This window comes from Cyanistes caeruleus, chromosome 8 (assembly GCF_971803275.1).
Source record: "Cyanistes caeruleus chromosome 8, bCyaCae1.hap1.1, whole genome shotgun sequence".
Taxonomy (NCBI): domain Eukaryota; kingdom Metazoa; phylum Chordata; class Aves; order Passeriformes; family Paridae; genus Cyanistes; species Cyanistes caeruleus.
In genome coordinates, this window is record NC_141708.1 from 20990080 (window position 1) to 21014500 (window position 24421).

Genomic DNA, 24421 nt, shown 5'->3' on the forward strand with positions numbered 1-24421 from the left:
AGTAAAATCTGTGTATATGACAAAAGGTAGAAAAAGGGAGATATGAATCCTGCTGTATCTTGTGTCAGAGTGAAGACAACAAGAGTGTTTGGTTCTTGGATCTGGAAAACAAGTGTGAACCTGCAGGTTTTAGTGAGAAAATGAGGAACAGGGACATCTGCACAGCTTGGTCAAAGGTTCAGGGAGAGGATAAGTGATCACATTTCTCAGGAATCAAAAATATAAAAGAGGAAACACAGTTGCTCTAGGGTTTTTTCCCCAGAAGGAGAGTTTGTGGAAGGCCTAGAGACTCTTCCTTGGGAACATGAAGGAGGAAGGAGAGCTGCTGTCCAGGCCTGAGGACCCCTCCTCTTCCTGCATCCAGGCTCTCCTTGCTCTCCTTGCTGAATCAAACCATGACATATTTCTTCATTTACTATGTGTAAGGTTGGTGTATTAAAATTAATTGAGTAAATGTTCCAGACTGCTTTTAAAATCTGGATTATTTCCCCCTCTGCAGTATTGATTCCTTAGGATAAGTTTAGTTGATAGCCACTCCTCTGAAATGAAGAGAGTGCCATGGTGATTCTACCCTGATACTTTCTGCCCTTTTTCTTAGAGGGTCAACTTACTTGTGATGTTGATATAGTAAGTCACCACAGAATGTGAGACAAATTTCTCTCCTGAAATTCAAAAAGGCTTATGCCTTACCTACGTTCACTTATGGACTTCCAGCTTGAGCTGTTTCTCTTGGCTCAGTTCCTGCCATTCAGTGAAGTGAACTCAGTGTGCTTTCTGCAAACATGATATCTGTTCTGATGTGAGCCTGAAGATCTGAACAGAAGGGAATGGAGAATGTAAGCAGACAGTACCTAAATAAAGGCATGGTTATACCACAGACTTGACAGAGGTAGAAAATGGGGAGGGAAGAAGAAAGTTGAGCCATACTCACACCAGTTGTTACATGGCAAACATAGTAGGTAGTCTCCTTAAGCTCTGAATTGTCAAGCTATGAAAACATTTCTCTTGAGGGAATTTCAGGTCAACTCCTTCTCTGACCTGACCTCTAAACAAACTGCTCTTCATGAGCTACACAACCTCTGGAGACCTACCTCAACTTAGTCACCTGCACTACCTGAAGCTAAACCCTATGAATACACACACAAATATTATGTTCTGGTTTGCTGTTATTCACTGCATTGCTATAACATTGCATAAATGTGAACAAAATCACATTTAACTGGGCCAGGAAAGACTATCTGTTGCGCTGGGTCCGCGTTCTTAGACATCCGTCACTTCAAATCTCCATCCTGACCTCATGAAATCAGCTGCTTTGAATACTTCTTTGGGAGACAGAAATTCTAAGGAAACCACTACCACTTTCTCACAGACAGAAGATTGCTCAGGGCCAAGGGGCTGTAAGCAATTTGGAGCAGATGAGTTTAGCACCCGCCGTAAGCCCCGTGTCCCAATAGATTCCAGCTGGCATGAGAGCTGCACCCTACTCGCTCCAGTCTCCTGCGTTTCAGCTGAAGACAGCTCTCTGAAAACACACCCAGTGCTTCAAGCACACATTCTGACCCAATACTCCCTCCCAGCGGGCTGTGTTTAACCCACACCTGAAAGAATTTAATCCTCTATTAATTAAGAGATTACTTGTGCTTCTCTCATGATGGGTAGCACCGTATGAATAAAATACACATTTGCTCGTATCTCCAGGCATGCTTCATTCTGTGTTTATTGCTAATGCATATATACATACATGTTATCACTGTTATCATTCTGTCATGTCTCCAGGCACGTTTCTAGTCATTCCTTTCATAGCTCTCACTCATATTTCTCTTTTGTTCTTATAAATGTCCCCAAGGAATTGCTGACCGCCGCGGGGAAACCAAGGAGCCCCTTTCAGAAATCTTGCCCCGCACAAAGCCGCTTGTTCGCGTGACCGTACCCCCCTTCCCCGAAACTAAAAAGCGACATAAAACTCTTCCTCCTTGAGTCAGCTTTGTTTGCGGCGCGGTGGGGCCGAGGGGCGGTGCGGAGCCTCCCCAGGGCGGCAGCGGCGGCGGCCCCGCCCCGGCTCGGCCTTTATAGAGCCCGGGCGGCGCTGCGCCCCGGCAGCCGCTGCAGCTCCGCCAGCTCCGCCGCACCGCCGGTAAGTGCCGTGCCTTTGAAAGCCACTCGGCAGCTGCAGGCATCGCTGCCGCCTCTAAATCGATCGGGATGAAGCCATTGCTCTTTAAAATTACATTGAAATTTTTTAAAAAAGCTATTCGGATGCAGTGTCGCAGCAGCGGGGAAGGTCAGTTCTAGTTGCCACAGTATGTCAGGATTTTTAAAGGAATCAGCAGTACTGCTGTTTGTGGTGTGCAGGCTGGGCCTGAGAAATTAATTATCGTACCAGAGAATAAGTTACTTGCATTGCTGCCGAAAATGCTAAAAATAATTGCCATAATAATGCTTAAGGGAAGTATATCTGCTGAAATTTCATCTGAATCTGAAAAGCATGCACAGCCAGGTACCTGAGGCATGATTTGCTTGCTTGCATTATGACACCTGCTTACAAGCAAAGGTTGCATCTGCATTAGCATTTTCATTTCTATAATGTCTGTTTTCCAAATTAATCTAGGCATCTTCTCTATACCGTGTTTTGGTTCACACCACTAAGTGTGTGAACTTAATGTGTGTTTGGCGTGTTCAGTAAGGAGTTATGGAATGCTTGTACTCCATTTCTTCCATATAAAGTCAAACTTGAAGGTGCAATCCACATGTCAGTAGGTATTCAGTCTGCAGGACCAAAACTGGAATTAGGTCAGTGTAGAAACCTGAAGCAGGTACAATGTGGAGCACGTCTTGAGCACCAGCTCAGTTCTGTACAGCCTCTTCTACTGCATTGGGGTTTTTTTTCTTATTGCAAATATAACAGATTTCCATGGAATCTTTTAAAAATCAAGTTTTACAGTTTCCTAAATGTGAGAATGCTTAAAAATGTTCTCATGACTTACATTGCAATTTAGAAAAGAGAAAAAGATGTATGGGACTTCATTGTACCCCCATTGTTATTGTAAGAAAATTATTTGCCATTGATTGCAAGATTGCTATACATGCTTGGCCACAGGATCCAGCTGCATATAAGAAATCAAGACAGAATATGTTGTAAGCCTCTAATACTGTAAATTAGTGAGGCAACATCACCAGCAGACTTCAAAGAGTTGGCAGTGGTCAGAGGCACTCGGTCAGGTAGCCAGATGTACTGAAGTGCTAAGATGTAGCTGATAACTACAGAGGTACTGAAAAAAGGAGCTTTCTCTTTCAGACCCTGAAGTTGCATGCTCAGTGCTTTCGTTGAAGGTAGTAATGGTCAGTTAAATAGGTACAGACAGTTGGGCAGCAGCTAAATACATCTGCCAATTTCCAACTTTTAGCCCATACTGCAAAAGTGGAATTCTGATTTTTCCAAATTCTCTTTCTCTGCTTCGTTTACACTCTTAAAAAAAGAACAGGTTGTATTGCTGCCTGTACAAAAAAAGCTTTAAAGTATAACCTCTGATTTAATATATATAAACAATAAGCACATATCCTGCTGCAAGTAAATGCTTAACTCTTCAACAAGTTGTGTTGTAATTTATTCTGAAACCAACTGAAGACAATAGAAGCAAGAAAGCTGACGCTGCAAGCTACAGCATGACACTGAATTCCTCTTTTATTTTCAGAATCAAGTAATTCAGATAGAAGAAGAACAAAGGGAGAAGTTAACTAACAACATGAAGTTACTCCTCTTCATTACCGTAACCTTGGGCACACTTGTCATGGGACTAGAGTCTGTAAGTTTTGAGTATCAGAAGCCTAATCTTATTTCATGGAAAATGGCATACCCAGCCTACAAAGCAGAGGGGATACCTTGAAGGACAGAACAAGAATCAATTGTTGAATAAATTTTCTGGCTTTTATTCTGTGGCACAAATGTGAAGCACCAAGGCCACCAAAATGACAGGGACAATTGATGAATGTTGTGTCTTTGCTGCACTGCTTGGTGTAGAGGGTGAGGTTTCCTTCCTTGTTTTAGGGACAGTGACCATTAAGAGCTGTTTAGGTTCTTACAGGATAAATAACTGCATTGTTGACTTGATGCAGTGGCACAGCTCAGTGGGGCTTTTCTGAGCTTGGATTTTTTTGGTAGTTTTTAGGTTGCATGACATGAGATTGGTTTTCCTTCCCCATTCTGTTTTGCTTAGGGCTCCATTTCTCATTCATATCCAGATTCCACAGAGCAGGTTCAGCAGGTAGCTACATGCAAAAACTTAAACTGTTGTAGGTATGCAGTAGGGAACAGAGTAGGGAAAAGGTGATCAAACCACATGAAAGGAGCTGCCTCCTTGTAAATCCTTGTTTTCTTTTATTTTCCTGTAGATTTATAGCTGGAAGTACTACAAGCTGTATAAACGCAGATCAGAACACAAGGGTAAGCATCTGCCTGTTCTATTTGAACCTTAAAATAACTTATTATCTTGTACTTTTGCTTTCATACAAGAAAGACCCTTAATGATACTGAAACACCTAAAACTTAAATTTCAATTACATTTCACCTCTGCATTCTTATGTTCTGCTTATAATTAGTGATGTCTTTTACTTACAGAATGCTCTTGTTTGAATGGAGGAACGTGCATTACCTATTACCTCTTTAGTGGAATTGGTCGTTGCATATGTCCAGATGGATACACTGGGATTCACTGTGAGCTAGGTAGAGTATCTGTCTTCCTTAATGCTAACTAAATCAATTGGAAAGGTCTAAAAGATAGTCAAAGAATTAATATGAAATGCCAATTGAAAGTATTGCCTAGAAACATGACTGGATAGTCTTCAGCAGTTTATGCTAACAGACTAAATGAGGAGAAGCAAGTAAATGTTGGTGCTGCGATCTCTAGTTCTTGTCCCTGCCTCCTAAACCTTACTTTTTAGTTTGGGGTGGAAAAAATGAACTAGTTTGTGTTCAGAAGCAGAAGAACTTATCAGATGTTGAAGTTCACTTAAACTGTTAAAGAATTAATATGTGTGCTTTAAAGTATAAGATACCTGATGTTCAAAATCCGTACAGAGCAAATTTAATAACAATATCTAGTCAGTCTAGATTTTTGCATCTCTTTTTGAGTGTAATGCAAGAACTTTTTTCATTGGAAGGATTTGTCCATGTCTGTCACAGAACAATTATAAACATGACCATGCTGCTAATAAAATATTTATTTTCTCAGACACTGACAGCACATGCTATACTGAAAATGGAGAGGACTACAGAGGGATGGCAACAGAAGACAAATGTCTGCCGTGGAACTTGCCCTCACTAATCAGGAGGGGTCGTTACCATGCTTACTCAGAGAATGCTTTGCAGCTTGGGCTGGGCAAACATAGCTACTGCAGGTAAGAAAAGCATCATTCTTCCTGTGATAACTTCTATATTCTAGAACGGGAGATGCTTCAGTGAGAAGCATGTTTTTAAAAAATATTACAGAGCTGAATTATTGACTAAAAATATTTGAAGCACTTTTTTCCCCTGGCATATCTTGCAACAAAATATTTTGGTTTTTTTCAGAAGACCTGGAATTTTAAGATGGTGTGACTTTTTAGAACTATCTCTATGAAAATAACACCCTTTTTTCCTTTTAGAAACCCAAATGGAAGAAACAAGCCCTGGTGTTACACCAAAAGGGGATCTGTCATTCAAGAAACACCTTGCAACATAGAGAAGTGTGGTAAGTGATATTAGTTTCAACACAATTGGTGGTTTGTTTGTTTAATTTTATTTGTAATAGCACAAGGTTGGAGTTTATTTGTAAGAACATCTGAACAAAACTTTTCTTTTCACAGGGCCTACATGTGGTCAAAGGAGTATCAGCAGGAGCTTCAAGATTGTTGGTGGCAGTCAGGCAGAGGTTGAGTCTCAGCCTTGGATAGCTGGCATCTTCCAAACCATAAGGGGCATGGACCACTTCCTGTGTGGCGGCAGCCTCATCGACCCTTGCTGGGTGCTCACAGCAGCGCACTGTTTCCACACTCCGTGAGTTTCCAGCTCTTATTTGCAACTTTCTTCAACTGATTTCTTGGTGCAATGCTCCCTGAGCAGCCTTTTGGAATGCACCACAGTAAGAATGTTCCTTTGATTGAACAAAACAAGAGCGTCAAAAGAAACATTAAACCTCTGGGAGCCCATATCTAGAAGAATGTGCTAGTAAGATGTGGACAGTTGGGTGGGATGAAGTTTAAACAATTTAGTATATATTGGTGCTAGGTTTTCATTTTTACCTTATTAGCCATTCCCCAAGCTTCATAATTGTACTGAGGGTGATGAGCTGTGCAATACATCTGAGTGGTTTTTGTTGACTTTTCTGTGGAAAGCTGATCCTTTTGGCATCCTGCAGAGGATTCTTAATGCCAACGCCTTGCATTAGTTGCTGCTAGTTAACCATGTTTCAAAATGTCTCAACATCTGTCTTAATCCCTTCAAATGGAAGATTAGGATGCATTCCTTCAGAATATTGGATCAACTTTCAAAGCTGACTAAATTTTACTTATCAGCATCAATATAAATATGAAACAGAACTGGGACTGGATCTCAGCTGTTGACTTTACTCTCAGAAATCACTGGTCTTCATCAATCTCTCTATTCTCACTCAGGTCAAAAAGACCAATAAACAAATCTGTCTACAAAGTCTTCCTTGGAAAGTCCATACTGAATGTCACTGATGATAAGGAACAAGTATTCATGGTTGATGAGATCATCTCTCACCCTGACTTTACAGATGACACAGGTGGCAATGAGAATGATATTGGTAAGTGTCATCTTAATAAGAGCTTTTAAAACACTGGGAAAGGTGAAGGCTCCATAATCGTGGCATACATCTAAAAGTAGACCCAGAGATGGGAAGAAGGGGAACAGGAATAGCCTGAAAACTGGGCCTGTGCTGACAGTTTTTGCACTTGTGTAAGTTTTGGTTGTGGTACATACCAGATGCATTACCTGGCACACAGTCTCGGGACCTGTGGAAGATATGGCTTTTCCATAAGTGCTGGTGGCAGCATTCCATTTCTGCTGTTTTATTATGTGTCTGGAGATCACACTGTATGTACAGTAAATGATGAAAAAAATGCATGCAGTGTAGGTTTCATCATATAGCGTGGGAATGTCATATCAGGCATCTCATTAGCTGAAGGTTATCATGAATTAATTCAGACTTTTCATAAAAGTCTGGGTTTCACAAGCCTATTCCTAAAGCAACTACTTCAGAGATGTTTTTTTTCAACTTGCACAGAACAGACTTGCCACTCTCGCACTTGACCTTTAGAACTCTATCATCCCTTCCAGATTAGTGCTGCTGCTGCTAAAATAAAGGATATCCAGGAATATCTTTGTGAGCCATTCAGGGTAGTGGGTGCCACCCTCTACAGCCAGTCAGAAAGTTGATGTTTTAAAACATCTAAAGATACTCTTGCAGAAGACTCTTTTGCCTGAGCTATCAGCCCCTATCCTTTGAGGAAGCAAGTTCAAGTTGGAACATTTGTCAATTTTAGTGTTGAGAAACTTTTGTTGTTATTAAGTAATGATTCATTCCAAAAGCAATGAGGGGAGCCTTGTGTAAGCAGAAGTAAATATAATTGCAACTATTCCCATTAACTGTACCAAATACTTTTATTGTCAGAACTTGAGAGGAAAAACTTGCTTTACATATCTAATTATATCTTTTCTGACTTGGTTCATAGCTTTGATAAGGATAAGGACGACTTCTGGACAGTGTGCAGTAGAATCAAAGTATGTCAGAACAGTCTGCTTGCCAGAGAGGAACCTTTACTTGAAGGAGAATACCCACTGTGAAATAGCTGGCTATGGAAAACAAGATTTTTGTAAGTGAATGACTTCTCTTCCCAAAGTTGATCTTCCACAATGGTGGGAATGTGATGATTTTTATACCATGATCTCTGAAGTATTGAAAAAAGATTCCTCTCTATTGTATGTACTCCATGTGAATTTCTTGAAGGTGGCCTTTGCTATCATTCTCTAGTTCTCTGTGGAATTTCCTATCTGATGCTTCTCTCACTTGTCAACCATACAAAGTAAGCCAAGATGTAGACCACAATTTTTATTATTCCTGATGTGATGAGGAGCAGAAGAAAATTAAAGCCGTGTGGGAGGATTAGCAAAGGATTGTATTTGTGCAGAATTTCCATCAAAAATTACTAAACTCTTTCTCTCTAAAAGTGAAACTGTTTTGTATTTGGAACATTTGTTTTTCTCTTTGAAACTTATTAACAGTAAATCAATACTTCATAAGGTTGAAGTAAGAACCTCAATGGAGAATAGAAATGGTTAAGCTAATTTAAATGTAGAGATTGTTATGGAGGGTTTCTTGCTTCTTTTTGTGTTTTGGAGGATGAAAATAATGAAATACTCTTTTTTGCAGATGACATCTTCTATGCTCAAAGACTGATGTCAGCCACTGTGAACTTAATATCACAGAGAAAATGCAAATATGAATACTATGACAATGTTAGAGTTACTGACAACATGGTCTGTGCTGGGGATCCCATGTGGCAGATAGATGCCTGCAAGGTAAAATTGGTTTGGTTTATTTTAAAATTTCTAATGCATGTATACTACTACATGGATCAGTCAGCAGTGTTTTTAAATTCTACTAATCAGAAGAGTATGTAATGTAACTGGAAATTACTATGTCAGGTGGACATAGTAATGACCTGTAGTGTGGCTGGACATCTGGAATAAAGTTGGGACCCAGAGTTAGGTTTTGCTCCCTCCAAGCCTTCCTTTGGAGGTACAAGAAATGCAGTATCTTAGCCACTGTTTTTCCTCAAGGCCTTATTTTCAGTCTATTCAAGCAATAACCAACAGATATCCATCAGAGCTATATAGCAACTGTTCTAATCTCAGCTTGCACAATAAACTATGGCTTTGCAAGCATAGATTACAGGGGACACTGAGCTCCTCCAGGTTCATCACAACTAAATTTATTTCCCTGTACCTTACTGGGCAGGGTTGGCCATAGGAGCCACTGAGAAGAACAAGTGTCCTCAAGTGTAAAAGTACCTTATGCACCGGGAGACAGTTGATTCTGTGATGAAGAATTGGGCATGCTGGCCTTGACTAGTCTAATATCTGTGCTTAGAAATATCACTAGTCTAATATCTGTGCTTAGAAAGTTAGGGTGGGGATGGAGGGTTATTTTCTCATGTTACTATTTTCCTGGTATCCTCATAGGGGGAGCTAGAGAACTCCTCAGCTTTAGAGTGTTCAAGTCACCACAAATGCCAAACCTTCTGTTCCATCTAAGCAATGTTCTCAAAGATCAAAGCTTTAGCTCACAGGTTCTTACTAGCTTCCTTAACTCTAGAAAAGCAATAATCACAGGCTCCATCTGTAGAAAATGACCTAATATGTTCTCTTTCTGTTGTCAGGGAGATTCCGGTGGCCCCATGGTCTGTGAGCACAATGGCAGGATGATGGTTTATGGCATTGTCAGCTGGGGAGATGGCTGTGCAAAGGAAAACAAGCCTGGTGTTTACACCAGAGTTACTCAATACCTTAACTGGATTGACTCCAACATGAATGGGTTAGCTGCCAAGAGTCGTTTTCTTCCTGAACCAAAGTGACCTTTTTTCTACAGCTGGACTGAAATGAACAAAATTCAGCCTATACTGACACCAGGACAGTGAGGACCTGAATGTCATAAGAGGCTTTCATTTTCAATGCTTGTGTGTTCAGTCACTCACATCAGTGCTCCTGAGGCATGAGGCAGAGAGATGGTTGATATATTATCTTACTACTCTGAATTTCCTGTAAACCACTCAGTGGGAAGCTAAAATATTTAACATTTAAATGAGTATTCCCATGCACAATACTATGCATAGCAAGTTAGCTGTCTATTTCATTTATGAACCAGCATTTGCTCTGGAAATATTGATAGTTTCAACTTACTAAACTCAAGTTACTCATTTTCTACATAAACTGAGTCTAAAATCTCCCCTGGTTGTACTGAATAATACTAACTCTCAAGTCCCACAGACCTAAGCTGTTAAGACCAGTACTGAGAGAGTGTTCAGACTTGGCACCAAGAAGTGGAAAAAAAGTAGTAGCTGAGTCAGCATTACAAACTCTTAATGTATTTCACTTAAGAACTGTGCTGCAAGAAGGCAAATTGGAAACTTGCTGGACTTCAGGTCACATGTGAAGGTGTGTAAGTGCCCTGGGAAGTCTGATTATACAACCTGTCTACATGTACCTATGCACCCTGGAGAAGATTTAAGGACTTGACATTTGTTGAATGCTGCAGGCATCAAAAGTCAGAAATTTATTTCCATTCATTTAACTGATATTATATGGAAGTGATTTTTTTTTTTTGTCTCCAGGACTTAGTCTGGGTTTATTTTTAAACTTGTCTTTGTTTTGTAGATTTGAATTATTTGTATGAGGGCTGGAACCTCAAGCTTTATTTAATTATTTTTACTGTGTTTAATTTATTGTTTGTATTATGGATGTTAAATATCATTAAAAAAAACAACTTCTTATGTGTTGTTCCTCCTCTCTTAAAAACCAGAAGGGTATGACTCAAGAGGATTGTCATTATTAAGTCCTAATCTGACTGTAATCTTCCTTAGTAAAACATAAATATTGGAACTTCCTGATTAGTGAAGTATTTGACATGCATAAGCTAAATTCTTTTTCCAAAAAGCACACAGGTGTTTGTGAAAAGGATACTACAGTTGTAGCTTGGTGTAATCTGGGTACACTGGTGATAGAATTATAGGAAGAAGAATCTTGATGAAGTCTGGTCCTTGAGACTCAAGACTGAACTAGGTAACATCTCCACTCTGTGTAGTGCTGTTAAGTCATGTGCCCTTATACTTAAGTCCCCTTTCTATAAAATGGGTGGGGCAGTACTTCCCTTTTCCCACAGCTCTGCCCTGGCAGAGTTGACAGGAGTGAGAGTTAACAACTATGTGACTGTACTGTGACTAATGCCCTGACAGCCCAGTGCTGGACAGGGACATCAGGCACTACTGAAACATGCAATGATTGCTGGATTACAAACCATTTTGTAGTTGGGGTCTGCAAACAAATTTTTTAGGAGAGTTAACCTCTGCATGTGGTAGAGTTATTTGGGGCAAGTTTGTGGACTCCTGATTAAAGTGTGTGCAGGGAGTTAGTTACAATTGCACGTTTTCTGGGGAATGAGTTAAGAGATCACACATGAGAGACAGGGAGATTGGAGACTGAGAAGAAAAACACCTCCTTACTGCTTCTTTTGACAGCAAGTACCAGGACTGATTGACCAGTGCTGGCAGAGAATACTTACTTCATGCCCAAAGTAAGCAATGGGTAATACTGTTTTAGACAAAAATATATTAGGATTGAAGTGTCTTTTGGCATGCTACAAATTTCTTACTTCAGTATTCCACTTTAATATTTATCAAATTACTTAACTCAATGAATCCCCAACAGGTGGAGACTATAAATACCTTCATGGCAATTGCATATGAGTTTCATTACAATGAACAGCACATTTGTCATCAACTTCTCTATGCTTTTTCTATACAGAGATATAAATTGAAATTTAAATTATTTTCATCATTATGAATGTAAGTAAGAATGAAAAAGGAGTGATAAATAGAATTGTGCATTTCAATTTGAAGTCTAGGCAAAGTATAAATAAAGACAGGATCTTGAAAGCAGCTGTTTGGGTGTGCAATCTTATTTGTTCTTTAGTTTATATTGGATAAGTTATTCCAACAAAAATTAACTCTTTAGATGAACATACACTATACATACAGCTCTGCACTGTCTGCTATCCCATTTTATATAGTCTTTCAATGTTCTCTGCATGATCTGGCCCCACAGTCTCAGCTGCCTGGCTAGCTATCAGAGCCTGGAAAAATGAAGGGCAAAGATACAAGCACAGTTTTGCAAAACTTCCTCTTGCTGCAACAGAATCCACAGGAAATATTCTCTTTCTGTGTTACAGAGAGTGAGCAGGTGTTGATCCAGGCTGAGGTGCTGCTGAAGATGGAGAGAAAGCCTAGAGAACTGTGCATGGAGGCTGGCAAACACCCCTGCAGAATGACAAGAGCATGACCAGGAGGAGAATGGTTTTGGAAGATATTAGATACCTGCTGGGTACAAATATATATGCAAGACAAAATCTGAGATCATAAAGCTACTCTTAATTAATATGGTTAATTTATTCCAGGTATTTGCTGGCAATAGAGAGGAGCAGGATAGGAGTCCAACAAATACTTAGAAACAGCTCAGAGGTGGGCATCGGGCCAAGTGAAGAGATCATACTCTCGGAAGCCTTAGAAGTATGACTAAAATGATCTCAAGTTCCTACTTATCTTCAATCCTTCCACAGAAGAAACATATCAAATAAAGAGGACAAAGCAGTATCCGATGTGGCCAGAGCACATAGGAAGCTTGTTTAACCTGTCAGCTCTTAGAAGGAAATGATGCATCCTGAATGAGCAGACCACTTTACCTTATATAGCTGGAGCTTTCTTCATGGAAGTGAAACTAAAATGTGACTCAAAGCACTTAAAAATAGAATCTATTTTAAATAAACCAAGGGATGAGGAAATGTAATACATTGTCACCTATTTGTTACATCACTTCCATATGGAATTGTATGCATGAGAGGATTTTGTTTGTGCATATTGAAACCTGAACTAAAATTCCAAAATGACTATTTGGTCATTAAGCCTTTGGCTCACTTCTGACACTTATCCACAGCTCTTGTTTTAGGCCTAACAAGTACAGAATTTATCCATAAACAGAGAATCAAATCTTTCTGCATCCATTACTCCTATAATTTCAAGTTTCAGATATCTCCATCTTAAACTGAAGTAAAAAAAATTACATATTTGAAACACTAATATTCATTGAAGAAAAAAATCTGGGTTCAAACTTGGTCTAGCATAACCGTTTCAAATCCATCACATCTCGTGCAGTACACAAGTGGATGATCTGAACAGAATTTTGATTGTGCTGTTTAACCTTTTGGCAAGTGAATGAAATGGAACTATGAGAAGTGGAAATGCATGAATTTGAAGGAACAAGGCTTATGTACATAATGTACCGCAAAATGAGATGCAGACCCAAAAGTAAAGCATGAAAACACATGCAGACCCACCTGAGCAGTAGGCTCAGTTCCTGTGTGCGGTTCCACAGCTACAGCCAACTAGTTGACTCATTCAGATTTGGGCAGCATCTGCCTGGTAGGATCCACTAATGATTGTTGAAGCTGAAAAGGACTGTGTGAATACCAGCATCCAAACAGAATCCAGAGTGAATGCAGCAATCCAGAGTCATTGAAAATGAACAAGATCATGAAGATGAACTGGAATAACCAAGCACACAGAAGTAGATTAGTGATGATTGGTATTGAAACAGATCCAGAAGGCATTGCAGACCACAGGCTGAATTTAAGTCAACAGCATTGAGTAAAACACTGTAAACATACTGACACATACTTCACAGCACAGTTTGTAAACCTCAGGACAAGGCAAACACTCAGCTGTGTTTTGTTTTGAGTGTCATTCTTCTTGATGAGAAGACAACAGTAATTGGTGGTCCAGAACATGACAAGGAGAAAAGACTGAAAATATTTAGTTTATTTTATCTAGAGAAGCAAAATCTATAAGGGACATTTTCTTCAAAAGGGGAAAGGCTGAAGCAGAGAAGGGAATAAACTCTTTTCTGTGTCTTCCAGAGATGGGGTTAAAAGCAATAATCTTGGTTGCAGGAAGGGAAACTGAACTGAAATATTATGAAATTACTTAACTGGTAAGAGAGTAGTGAAGCATGAAATATTTGGAATTGAGTGGTATTGAGCCTCATCCACTGTAATTTTTCCAGAAGAAAATTCAACAGAAATAAAATAGTTGGTTTGGGCTCTTGCAATGCAACTCAAAGGTATTTTGAGAAATCATCTAACTTCAGGTTCACTGCTTTATTATGACATCAATGAACATGCTCGGTGACTGAGATGACTACATGAAAATACAGACATTGCAGGGAAATTTAGAAATAAGATTACACAATTTACCCATCTTTTTAAAAAGTGACTTTAAGAAATGGGTCCTATGAGACAAAATAGTCTGGATTTCTGAATTAACAATTAAAGACAAACCTCTTAATGGTAGACTAATAACCATAAAGAGTATTAAGCAAACCTTTCAGTGACCCTTGACAAAATAATATTCTAGAAAGGACTAGAATCAAATGAATTGTTTTCATGTCCCACTGGACAAAATAATGTCAATTAATAACATGTGCAACTGGCAAGAGAGTAAAATTATTATCCCCCATTGGATAGTGGAAATGTTATTTTTTCTACTGAGTAACTGAAAAGTGGTTTGTATGTAATGCTATGTCTTGGCATCATGCACATGAATTACCTCATTATGCTTTGAGCTAGAGGCCTCTGGATGTGTGATAAAAATCTCCCAAAGCTCAGTATTATTGTAAGAGGCAATCATGGAAGAAGATGAAAATTACAGGCAACCATGAGACTTTGCCAGTCACAGATTTATGCATTTTGGGATTTGGTGTCTGTTTGGTTACAGTCTAATTTCAGAAAACCAGATGGACACATTTACACATCCACAGGCAGTCTCACATTTTTTAGAAATGAACCAAAGTATCTCTTCTAGTCACAGCTGGGATGTTCTAAGTGCAGTAAATTCATAACATCAACAGTTGTAGTTAAGAATTACTTACCACTAATTCTTCCCTAAATTTTCTTGCCTTGTGGCACAAAACTTTAGCCTAAATTAAAACAAAGCATCCCCAAGTGACATAAACCAGAACATCTCTACAGCTGTTGAAATTGCAGCTGTCCCATGAATATCACAGCATGTACTTGGCATTACTACAGCATGTTAGCACCCATGATAAAAAATTCTTCAGTGATGTTCCAACTCCTTCATCTTCAAATGCACCTGCAAAGTCTGACACATTGCAAAGTTGTGTGGTTGAATAATATTTTTATTTTTAAACGTGCTTATGTGCTATGTTGACAGAAGCCCCAGCCACATGAAGGACTGCCTTAAACAATTGCCTGTGACCATCTCAAATTTTGCTCTAGAACTTGCTACATGGTACCTGAGCCAACATTGCAGGACAGCAAGGGGGTTCAAGTAGCTGCCATTCAAAATTGAATAGATTTATCTCAGAAATTATTTCCCTTAGACACCTTCCATTTGGGATCAGGTGTATTTGATTAAAGACATCACATTTTATGTATCCTCTTAAAGAACAAACAACTGCTAATTTAGTTTCAAATTCGACATACACAGATAAATTAAAAATATTTTTCCAGAACAACCCAGTTCAATCTAAAATAACTACCATTTGATTTATTTTTAATTTATTTTTTACATATTAAATCTTTTGCCCTCTAAGAAATCTCTGTCTTACATTAACTGTATCATCTATTTACAACGGGCTTGTTTTAATACACACAGCATCAAGAGATCTTTTGTTTATTAACTGGAGAGACAAATCAGAGAATTTTTCATTCTGTACCTGAAACCAGGCTACAGAAATGTTTTCTGACAGTCAACTCAACTCAGCCTTAAAACTACATTAAAGGGATTTTAAAACATTCAGAGGGAAAATTATATCAGCCACTAGCTTTACTCTTAAAAATTTGGAACAGTTTTTATTTTTACAGTCCTATTCTAGATATAAAATACACATATGTCCTCCTCAAGCATGAAAATGTTCATGTAGTGAAGAAAAATGCTGACTGTTCAGAGGCAACAGAGCTCTCAAACATACAAGATGATAAATGGTGGAAGAAGAAAAAAGAAACAGTGGATTTCAGCCTCCAAGGATGCTAGTTTATAAGTTTTTTGAAAACTGCAAAGCTTAAAAACAAAGCTTGTCACCTGGCAGTGATCTATGTCAGCAGTCCGTTATATCAACAAACCTGCAATAATAATGAAAAGATGCATTATTAATACATTGAGAATGGCACAAGGCAGCAATGTTTGAAGAACTCTCTGGAACCAGATACAGACTCACAATGAAAATATGCAAGACTGCAGGGCCAGGCCATACATACCTGTGCTGGCACTTACACTGATAGACTTCATGTCAGTATAAATAAAGAAACAAGTATAGATGTATAATGAACTATTAGTTTTCACTACACTAGTTTAAATAAGTTAATTATCTTTGCCTGTTGGGACAATTTTACAGCTATAAAGACTGTGGTAACAAAGCTAAAATTTCACAAATACTTTTTCCTACTAAACATTCATGTCAAGGGCTGGAATTTTTATACATATCTAATGTATTTTACTGACTTAATCCCAAAGAATCCTACAAATCTTCAGCATCTAAGCTCCTGCATTCAACCTGAATGAGAAAATAGCTGTTTCTGCTGGCATATTCTAGTTTCTATAGGAACAATTAGGACCAGATGCTATTTAATTATTGGGTTTTCTTTGGTATCTGTTAAACTTGCCTGGAGACCACAATTAACATTGCAGTCTCCAGGCAAATGAGCATTTCTGTAGGAGCTTTCTCTCATAGAAGGTTACCAGTAAGTCAACCACTTTGTTGGCATCACTGCACTGGAGCCAATGGTTATTTTTTATTAATAACAAACCTACTGCCAAACTGAACTTTTAGTCTTGTATTTTTAATAACAGAGTCTTGGTATGGAAATAAAGATTAAGACAGGGTTTATACATTAAGCTTTACAGAAAAGAAATGTAAAAGTGTTCAGCTCAAAGATACAGGTAATCAGATCAATTTGGAGATTTGTGAGCTATTAGAGAAATAATGTTTTAAAAGGAGAATGTAAATATAGCACTTATCATTTAATACTGAATGACCTACACGAGTGATCGAGTTCTTAACTCCAGATTTCGTACTAAGTGTTTGGGCCAGCCTCATCTCTGATTTTACATGAAATAATCTCACACTTATAAAGCTCCAGCCGACAAGGCATTTTCCCTGATTTTAAATCCCACTCTTCTCTATTAAAACTTTTATGAACATCTGCAGAAAAAAATAAGTACATCTTTTATTGATTGGTCTCCAACTCTATTTTATTGATAGACTCCAACTCTGAAGGGCCGCACTTGCTGTTGTTCGAGTCCATGAGTAAGTTATGTGCCTAAGGCGGGCAGCGAGGCTCGAGCATCTCCATCCCTGTCCCGGCAGCCAAGGTACAGACCTGCCGCTAGATGGGGGAGCAGCCTCGGAAAAGGAGACGCTGTCGCTCGCAGCCAATGCACAGCCAATTCATCGAGCACGTAAATCACACAGAAGTGGTTTTATTTATAACACAACCTTTGCCCCCCCTTCCACCTCAGTACTTATAAAAAGGTGAGCATGGAGCAAACAGTAGTTACTCAGCCATTTACGTACATAACCCGGCACTTCAAACTGTGATCCTGCCAGACAAGTCTGTGATTCCTCACTGACATTTCTGATCCTGCATTTTCCTGATCTGTCTGGAGTTCAGGTAATGCTAGCACCTTTTACAGCAGCAGAATGGCCAGAACGCTGTCCTTATGAGAACCCCTTGCCACAACAAAGACAGTTACTTCGTGAACAAAACATAAACAAACACACGGAAAAAAAACAAACCAAAAAACCCCAACAACCAAAACCAAAACCAAACAAAAACAAACAAAAGCAAGTTATTTCGTGTCACGTTCACAGGAAGTCGTGGAAGGCATGGAAACAGCGGGGAAAGTGTTTAAAAAGAACCTGCAAAAGCGGGCTACACCACAAAACCATTTTCCTCCGACAAAGCACGAGTTCGACTGAAACAGGCAAAGATAATCCGGCACAAAACACAAGCAAAGGCTGCAATACTAAATCTTACCTAAGAAGAGTAACAGTTATAATTGTGTTAAGAGGGAGCGCTGACAGTGATCCTCCCTGAGCCGCTCTAAAGCGCTGGATCATTAAACGCGCCCGCCAGCTGCGGCCGCTTGAGAGCGTTCGCCAGGAGCATCTCCCGCCGCGCCCGTGCTGCCGGCTCCGCTGGGGGCGCCCGCACGCCGCGCCCGCGGGGCCGGGACCGAGGGATGGGGACGGCGGGATGGGACCGAGGGATGGGACGGAGGGATGGGACGGAGGGATGGGGACGGAGGGATGGGACCGAGGGATGGGGACGGAGGGATGGGACGGAGGGATGGGACGGAGGGATGGACGGAGGGATGGGACGGAGGGATGGGGACGGCGGGATGGGACCGAGGGATGGGGACGGAGGGATGGGACGGAGGGATGGGACGGAGGGATGGACGGAGGGATGGGGACGGCGGGATGGGACGGAGGGATGGGGACGGCGGGATGGGACCGAGGGATGGGGACGGAGGGATGGGACCGAGGGATGGGGACGGCGGGATGGGGATGGAGGGATGGGACGGCGGGATGGGACAGCGGTGGCAGGAAGCCCCCGGCCAGCGAGGCGTGCGAGGACACAGCCGAGCGGCCCAGGCTGTGGCGGCCGTGCGTGCTGCTTTACAAACGCCGTGGGGAGGGGATGGTGCCTTCCCCAAGAGACATCCCGGGCACCCGCACTGGTGCGAGGCTGTAACCCCCGCTTATCAAAGTAGTGATTCCCATGTTGTTATAAGAATACTAACTTCAGCCCGTGTGGCCACGTCTAAGTAGGAACCAACTCGCTGCTCTGGCCTGAGAGATGCTGACTCTTCTCCAGACCCCTTCTGTCACTTGCTACACACAGTGCATTTAGCTGTGTATTTAGCTGTCCCCGAGTTAGAACAACATAGCGCAATTCGCTTTAAATTGGTTTAATCTCTTGGATTTTTGGACGTCAAGACAACACCCACAAAGTTTCTACTTAAAAAAGAAAAGTTTCTGCTTTCTTAAGGTAATGCAAACACTCAGATAATAGGCAACATTTGTTTACAGTTTGCTTTTCATGGGTCTTCACATCTGGCATGTTCAGGCAAGGAAGCAAAGTACAGTCAAGTGATTTCTGAAAACGTGCTGCCACCAGAAGCTGCATCAACATTTTCAGAACCCAACTAAACTTGTATTGACTAATTATTGTGATCTATTCAGGAATCAATACATAGCTAAAATGACAAATCTTATCAATTTGTTCAAGAAGTTGTCCCATTCTGAAAGTAAAAATGGCATTACAATATCAAAATAGGTGTAACACAAATATTAGCTGAGCATCCAGCCAGAGAATACTTGAATATGTTTAATTAAATAAGTCTGCACACCCCTTTGCTACAGTGACCTGATTTGTGCTATTACTTGTCACCAAATTTTAGGAAGCCCATGACCCAAACATCATCATTCTTGGAAATGAGAAACTGTTAAAGCATCCATGACTAGAAAATTGTATGATTAAGAAACTGTTTCAGGCTCTGAATTACCAAATTAACATATTTGTAAGAAATATGAGATATATAGCAATGATAAAGAACCCTAATTCATCATTCCATTAAAGATTACTTTAAAGATCATTTTCTTCTTGATACATGAACAGAACTCAATATTGCTTAAAGAAGCAAATGAACAAAACTGAAGACTTATTTCATCTCATTCTGCAGATACAAACAAACATGAATGCTGAGATATTCTGCATTTCTCACAAATTACCCTCATTAGAAACAGATTTTGTAACATTTAAATAGGTTTGTTACTTACTCTGTTAGACTATTACAAGAGCACAGCACATAAAAATCACCCAGTTTTTAGGTTACTGTTGATCTTTCTTATGTATCATTTAAGTTCTAAAATTATGCCAAATTGTTCATTCCTTTTAGAGTTATTTCTGTTAAAGATATATGATGGACTGTGTTTTGACAGCAAATGTGACCACCTGTGGCAACTGGTATTGATTCAGAAGTTAGAGGCAAATAATTGTCATAATCTTCAATGATTTCAAAAATTATGTCTAGAATTGATATGCTTTGCAAAAATTGGTGCTTTAAATTCCAAGGATAAGTAAATAGGTTTGTTTTTTTGTCCCTAAAGGACAAATTTTATCTAAGAATGTGAAGATAATTCAGCATAGAAGTCCTTCTAGAGCATTCAGTTATTCAGAATTAAATGAAAGCTAACAGTCAAGTAATCAATTTCTTCAACAAGATTCATGTGACCTATTAACATGTGCTACACAAACTCAAGATTGCACAGGAAAGATCTCCCACACAAAAGATGGGAATCAAGTAGCAATCATTCCCAGGCCCTGCTGAAGAAGCTCCTACTCTTACTGTCAGGGCTGTGCCTACTCTGTGTGGCAGCCTTCCAGCATCTGCAGGAAGGTTACTAAAGCCACAGCAATGGGAGATATTTAATGTATGTTGCTTGATGTTGGGATGAACACAGTCCAGAGAACTGGTATCTTTTAGCATATGTATGAAAACAGAATTCTGTACCTTAGTGCAAACACCCTGATTGGCTTACATAAGTTAGTTCTTCTACCAGCGTCTTTCATCATGGACAGCTCCTGATTTTTTAACTCTCTGACATCAAAACTTATTGAGCCTTTCAAAGCATGAACATAACTTCTTCAGATCTTTTGGAACACAGTGCAGATACATCCCTCTTCAGCTATCAAACATTCAGTTCTCAAATCTCAGCATCAGATGTTCAGTCTAAGAGTAGTTATGGACACTACAAGAGCCAGGGATGTATTTCCTGCACTCTTTGGGGTGTACTCATGGTTCTTTAACCACAGAACCTACTCTAACTTGTGTGTTCCTTTCCTGTTTCTGTGCATATCCATCTCTAGAAATAGGTTTTAACAGTTGCAACATTTCTCTATTCACTGGGTAAGTATGTCTACCTTACATTAAGAGGCATATCATGCATTTATATATAGAACAGATTTTCTTACAATAATCATAGGATCACAGAAGATCTTGAATTGCAAGGGACCTACAAGGATCATCAAAGTCCAAGTCCTGATCCTGCACAGGAAAGCACCAACCATCACACCACGTGCCCGAGAGAGTTGTCTAAGCACTTCTTGAACTTTAGTAGGTTTGGTGCTGTGACCACTGCCCTGGGGAGCTGTTCCAGAGCCCAACCACCCTCTGGGTGAAGAACCTTTCCCTAAAATCCTACCCAAACCTCCCCTGACACAGTCATGCCACTGCCTCGGGTCTCATCACTGGCAAGCAGGGAGAAGAGATCAGTGCCTGTCCTTCTGCTTCCCCTTGCAAGAAAGCTGCAAAATTCCAAAGAAAGTGCAGAATTCCACTAGAAGAAAAGGCGCTATACACATGAATACAAGATTTTAAAAAATCTCGTTATTTATTGCCTTTTCTTTTTATCACAGCCCAGCACTCCTCTCTCCCCATCCCCCAGTATCTTATTCTTTCTTAAGTAATCATAAAATTGTAATGATTACTTTATTTCTTCTGTTGAAAATGTACATTGATAAAACCCATCATTCTTGCTGGAAAAGAAACAATTCAGTCCAGGGTGTTTTGTTTGTATAAATGAAGACTCAAAACATTAACAAGTCTAACATTAATAAAAGTAAAATCAGCCTTAAAACCATTATTCAGTTTGTCCCAGGTGATAAATTTGAATTTCCAGTTCTTTTTTGTGTCTTTAAAATTATCTCTGTGGTTGTCGTGGTTTTAAACCAGTAACTAAAAAACTACTTATTTTTTTGTTGTGAGATATGGATTAAAACAAGAGCAAAACAGGCTTAAGACTTAAAGGAATAAAGACAGTTTATTAACAAACTACAAGAATGAGAATACTAGAATAAACTTTCAGAAAACCTCTTTATCTTTTACATCTTAACTATTTCTCTGTACACATGACAACATAGAGACAAATAACTTTAGGACTTTGGTGGTTAAAAACAGTCTTAATTCTTGCTACAGTCTTTTATCAGTCTTTGTAGAGAAACAGAAGTCTCTTTCTGTTAGCTTACGGAGTTTCTCACGAGAAAACTATTTTTCATCATAGTTTTCTATTTCTCTAATGCCAGCTGCCCGGAAATTTGTCATTAGATCTTCTCTTCTCATTTCACATCTCTAAGGTGTGTATGGGTCACAGAGTTTAGGAATCTTATTTTAAGGATAAGTTATTCAAAGGCAGAAGTCTTCTTCATTTGTCTCTGTGAGCTTTCCTGGAAAACAGTTTTCTCTTTGCCTTCAAAGCTTTAAAATCTTCACTCAACTCAATTCTAGCAACTCACAGTATCACAAGCACTCTCTCTGTTTCTCTTCTGCTCAAAAGTTACACTTTGAATATCTCACTCTTCTTAATACTCTTATCATGAATTAAAGGAGTCTTTTTATACTATTATTGTCCATCTCCATAGCTTTAACAGAAAGATATTTCAGCTGTAAAGCATCTCCTTATTCTCTCTTTCTTATTTAAACTTAACTCTTTTCTTTACTGTTTTTGGTGGTTCTATGATGTCTCCTCTATGTTGATTGTCTCTCTCTCTTTGTCTTTTTGAGAAAAGGAGTAATCTGTATGTTTATCCAGGTAGTAAAAGAATTAAAAGCTTTAGGAAAACTGCAAGAGTTCATGGTGTTAAGTTTCAGTCTAGCAGCAAAAACTGAAAACCAAGCTCGGCTGGCCAGCGCTGCTTCTCTTCTCCCTCCCCCCCCCTCCACCCCGCGGCCTTGTAGACCTGGAGAGGGGGGGAGGAGGCCAAGACAGAGCCTGCTACCTTGTCCGAAGCCGGAAACCAAAGAGAGCAAGAGAATTCTGTCTGTACTTCTTAAGGGGGTGTTTACAAGTTGAATTCACTTTTTAATGGTCAGATCTGCTGTCAATTCTTGAAAATGACCGATAATTGGTCAGGAGGGAAAAACTCTCATCAGCCACCAGCAGCTTCAACTTCTTCTCTCTCCAAGCTGTCTTAAAGGTAAAGCTACCCCATGACATTCCACCCCTTCAACTTGTAAACACCTACTCAAAAATTATCAATTATATTCAATATACAACTTAAAAACTAATAAATTGACAGAAAAGAAGAAACAAATATTTACTACTTTCCACTCCTAGATTTTACTATCACTGCTATATAAACTTAAGACAATCATGCTTTGCTCTTACTTAATCTTTTATCTTACAGTAACACTATTAATATACTAGTTTAGATTTGCTAATTTTCGTTTTCCCGGCCAACGCACCAATTAAATGTCGTGGTTTTAAACCAGTAACTAAAAAACTACTTATTTTTTTGTTGTGAGATATGGATTAAAACAAGAGCAAAACAGGCTTAAGACTTAAAGGAATAAAGACAGTTTATTAACAAACTACAAGAATGAGAATACTAGAATAAACTTTCAGAAAACCTCTTTATCTTTTACATCTTAACTATTTCTCTGTACACATGACAACATAGAGACAAATAACTTTAGGACTTTGGTGGTTAAAAACAGTCTTAATTCTTGCTACAGTCTTTCATCAGTCTTTGTAGAGAAACAGAAGTCTCTTTCTGTTAGCTTACGGAGTTTCTCACGAGAAAACTATTTTTCATCATAGTTTTCTATTTCTCTAATGCCAGCTGCCCGGAAATCTGTCATTAGATCTTCTCTTCTCATTTCACATCTCTAAGGTGTGTATGGGTCACAGAGTTTAGGAATCTTATTTTAAGGATAAGTTATTCAAAGGCAGAAGTCTTCTTCATTTGTCTCTGTGAGCCTTCCTGGAAAACAGTTTTCTCTTTGCCTTCAAAGCTTTAAAATCTTCACTCAACTCAATTCTAGCAACTCACAGTATCACAAGCACTCTCTCTGTTTCTCTTCTGCTCAAAAGTTACACTTTGAATATCTCACTCTTCTTAATACTCTTATCATGAATTAAAGGAGTCTTTTTATACTATTATTGTCCATCTCCATAGCTTTAACAGAAAGATATTTCAGCTGTAAAGCATCTCCTTATTCTCTCTTTCTTATTTAAACTTAACTCTTTTCTTTACTGTTTTTGGTGGTTCTATGATGTCTCCTCTATGTTGATTGTCTCTCTCTCTTTGTCTTTTTGAGAAAAGGAGTAATCTGTATGTTTATCCAGGTAGTAAAAGAATTAAAAGCTTTAGGAAAACTGCAAGAGTTCATAGTGTTAAGTTTCAGTCTAGCAGCAAAAACTGAAAACCAAGCTCGGCTGGCCAGCGCTGCTTCTCTTCTCCCTCCCCCCCCCTCCACCCCGCGGCCTTGTAGACCTGGAGAGGGGGGGAGGAGGCCAAGACAGAGCCTGCTACCTTGTCCGAAGCCGGAAACCAAAGAGAGCAAGAGAATTCTGTCTGTACTTCTTAAGAGGGTGTTTACAAGTTGAATTCACTTTTTAATAGTCAGATCTGCTGTCAATTCTTGAAAATGACCGATAATTAGTCAGGAGAGAAAAACTCTCATCAGCCACCAGCAGCTTCAACTTCTTCTCTCTCCAAGCTGTCTTAAAGGTAAA

At 39.4% G+C, this 24421-nt stretch overlaps 1 protein-coding gene and 2 long non-coding RNA genes across 4 annotated transcripts in view; 1 reads left to right on the top strand and 2 right to left on the bottom strand.

Annotated features, from left to right (window-relative positions):
- The first annotated feature begins 1981 nt into the window (after window positions 1-1981).
- PLAU (plasminogen activator, urokinase) lies at window positions 1982-10548 on the top strand. 2 transcript variants are annotated; one of them, XM_086901104.1, is made up of 11 exons: window positions 1982-2134; window positions 3693-3803; window positions 4390-4441; window positions 4616-4720; window positions 5229-5394; window positions 5641-5726; window positions 5842-6031; window positions 6649-6803; window positions 7732-7872; window positions 8430-8578; window positions 9439-10548. In XM_086901104.1, the coding sequence occupies exons 2-11, from the start codon at window positions 3744-3746 to the stop codon at window positions 9631-9633; spliced, it is 1299 nt and encodes a 432-aa protein (XP_086757230.1). In that variant the 5' UTR covers window positions 1982-2134; window positions 3693-3743; the 3' UTR covers window positions 9634-10548. The 2 variants fall into 2 exon arrangements, with proteins under 2 accessions (XP_086757230.1, XP_086757231.1); XM_086901105.1 differs by having other exon boundaries at window positions 2096-2281.
- LOC147651915 (uncharacterized) lies at window positions 5752-13370 on the bottom strand. Its single transcript, XR_015290203.1, has 2 exons — window positions 13164-13370; window positions 5752-6128 (listed from the first exon to the last, which is right to left on the bottom strand). It is a non-coding gene; the product is annotated as an uncharacterized LOC147651915 (long non-coding RNA).
- A 1631-nt stretch (window positions 13371-15001) lies between these two features.
- LOC111931067 (uncharacterized) overlaps window positions 15002-24421 on the bottom strand; it is a 46941-nt gene continuing 37521 nt past the window's right edge. The window contains exon 5 of the long non-coding RNA XR_015290199.1: window positions 15002-15965. This is a non-coding gene — a long non-coding RNA (uncharacterized LOC111931067). The remainder of the gene's footprint in view (window positions 15966-24421) is intronic.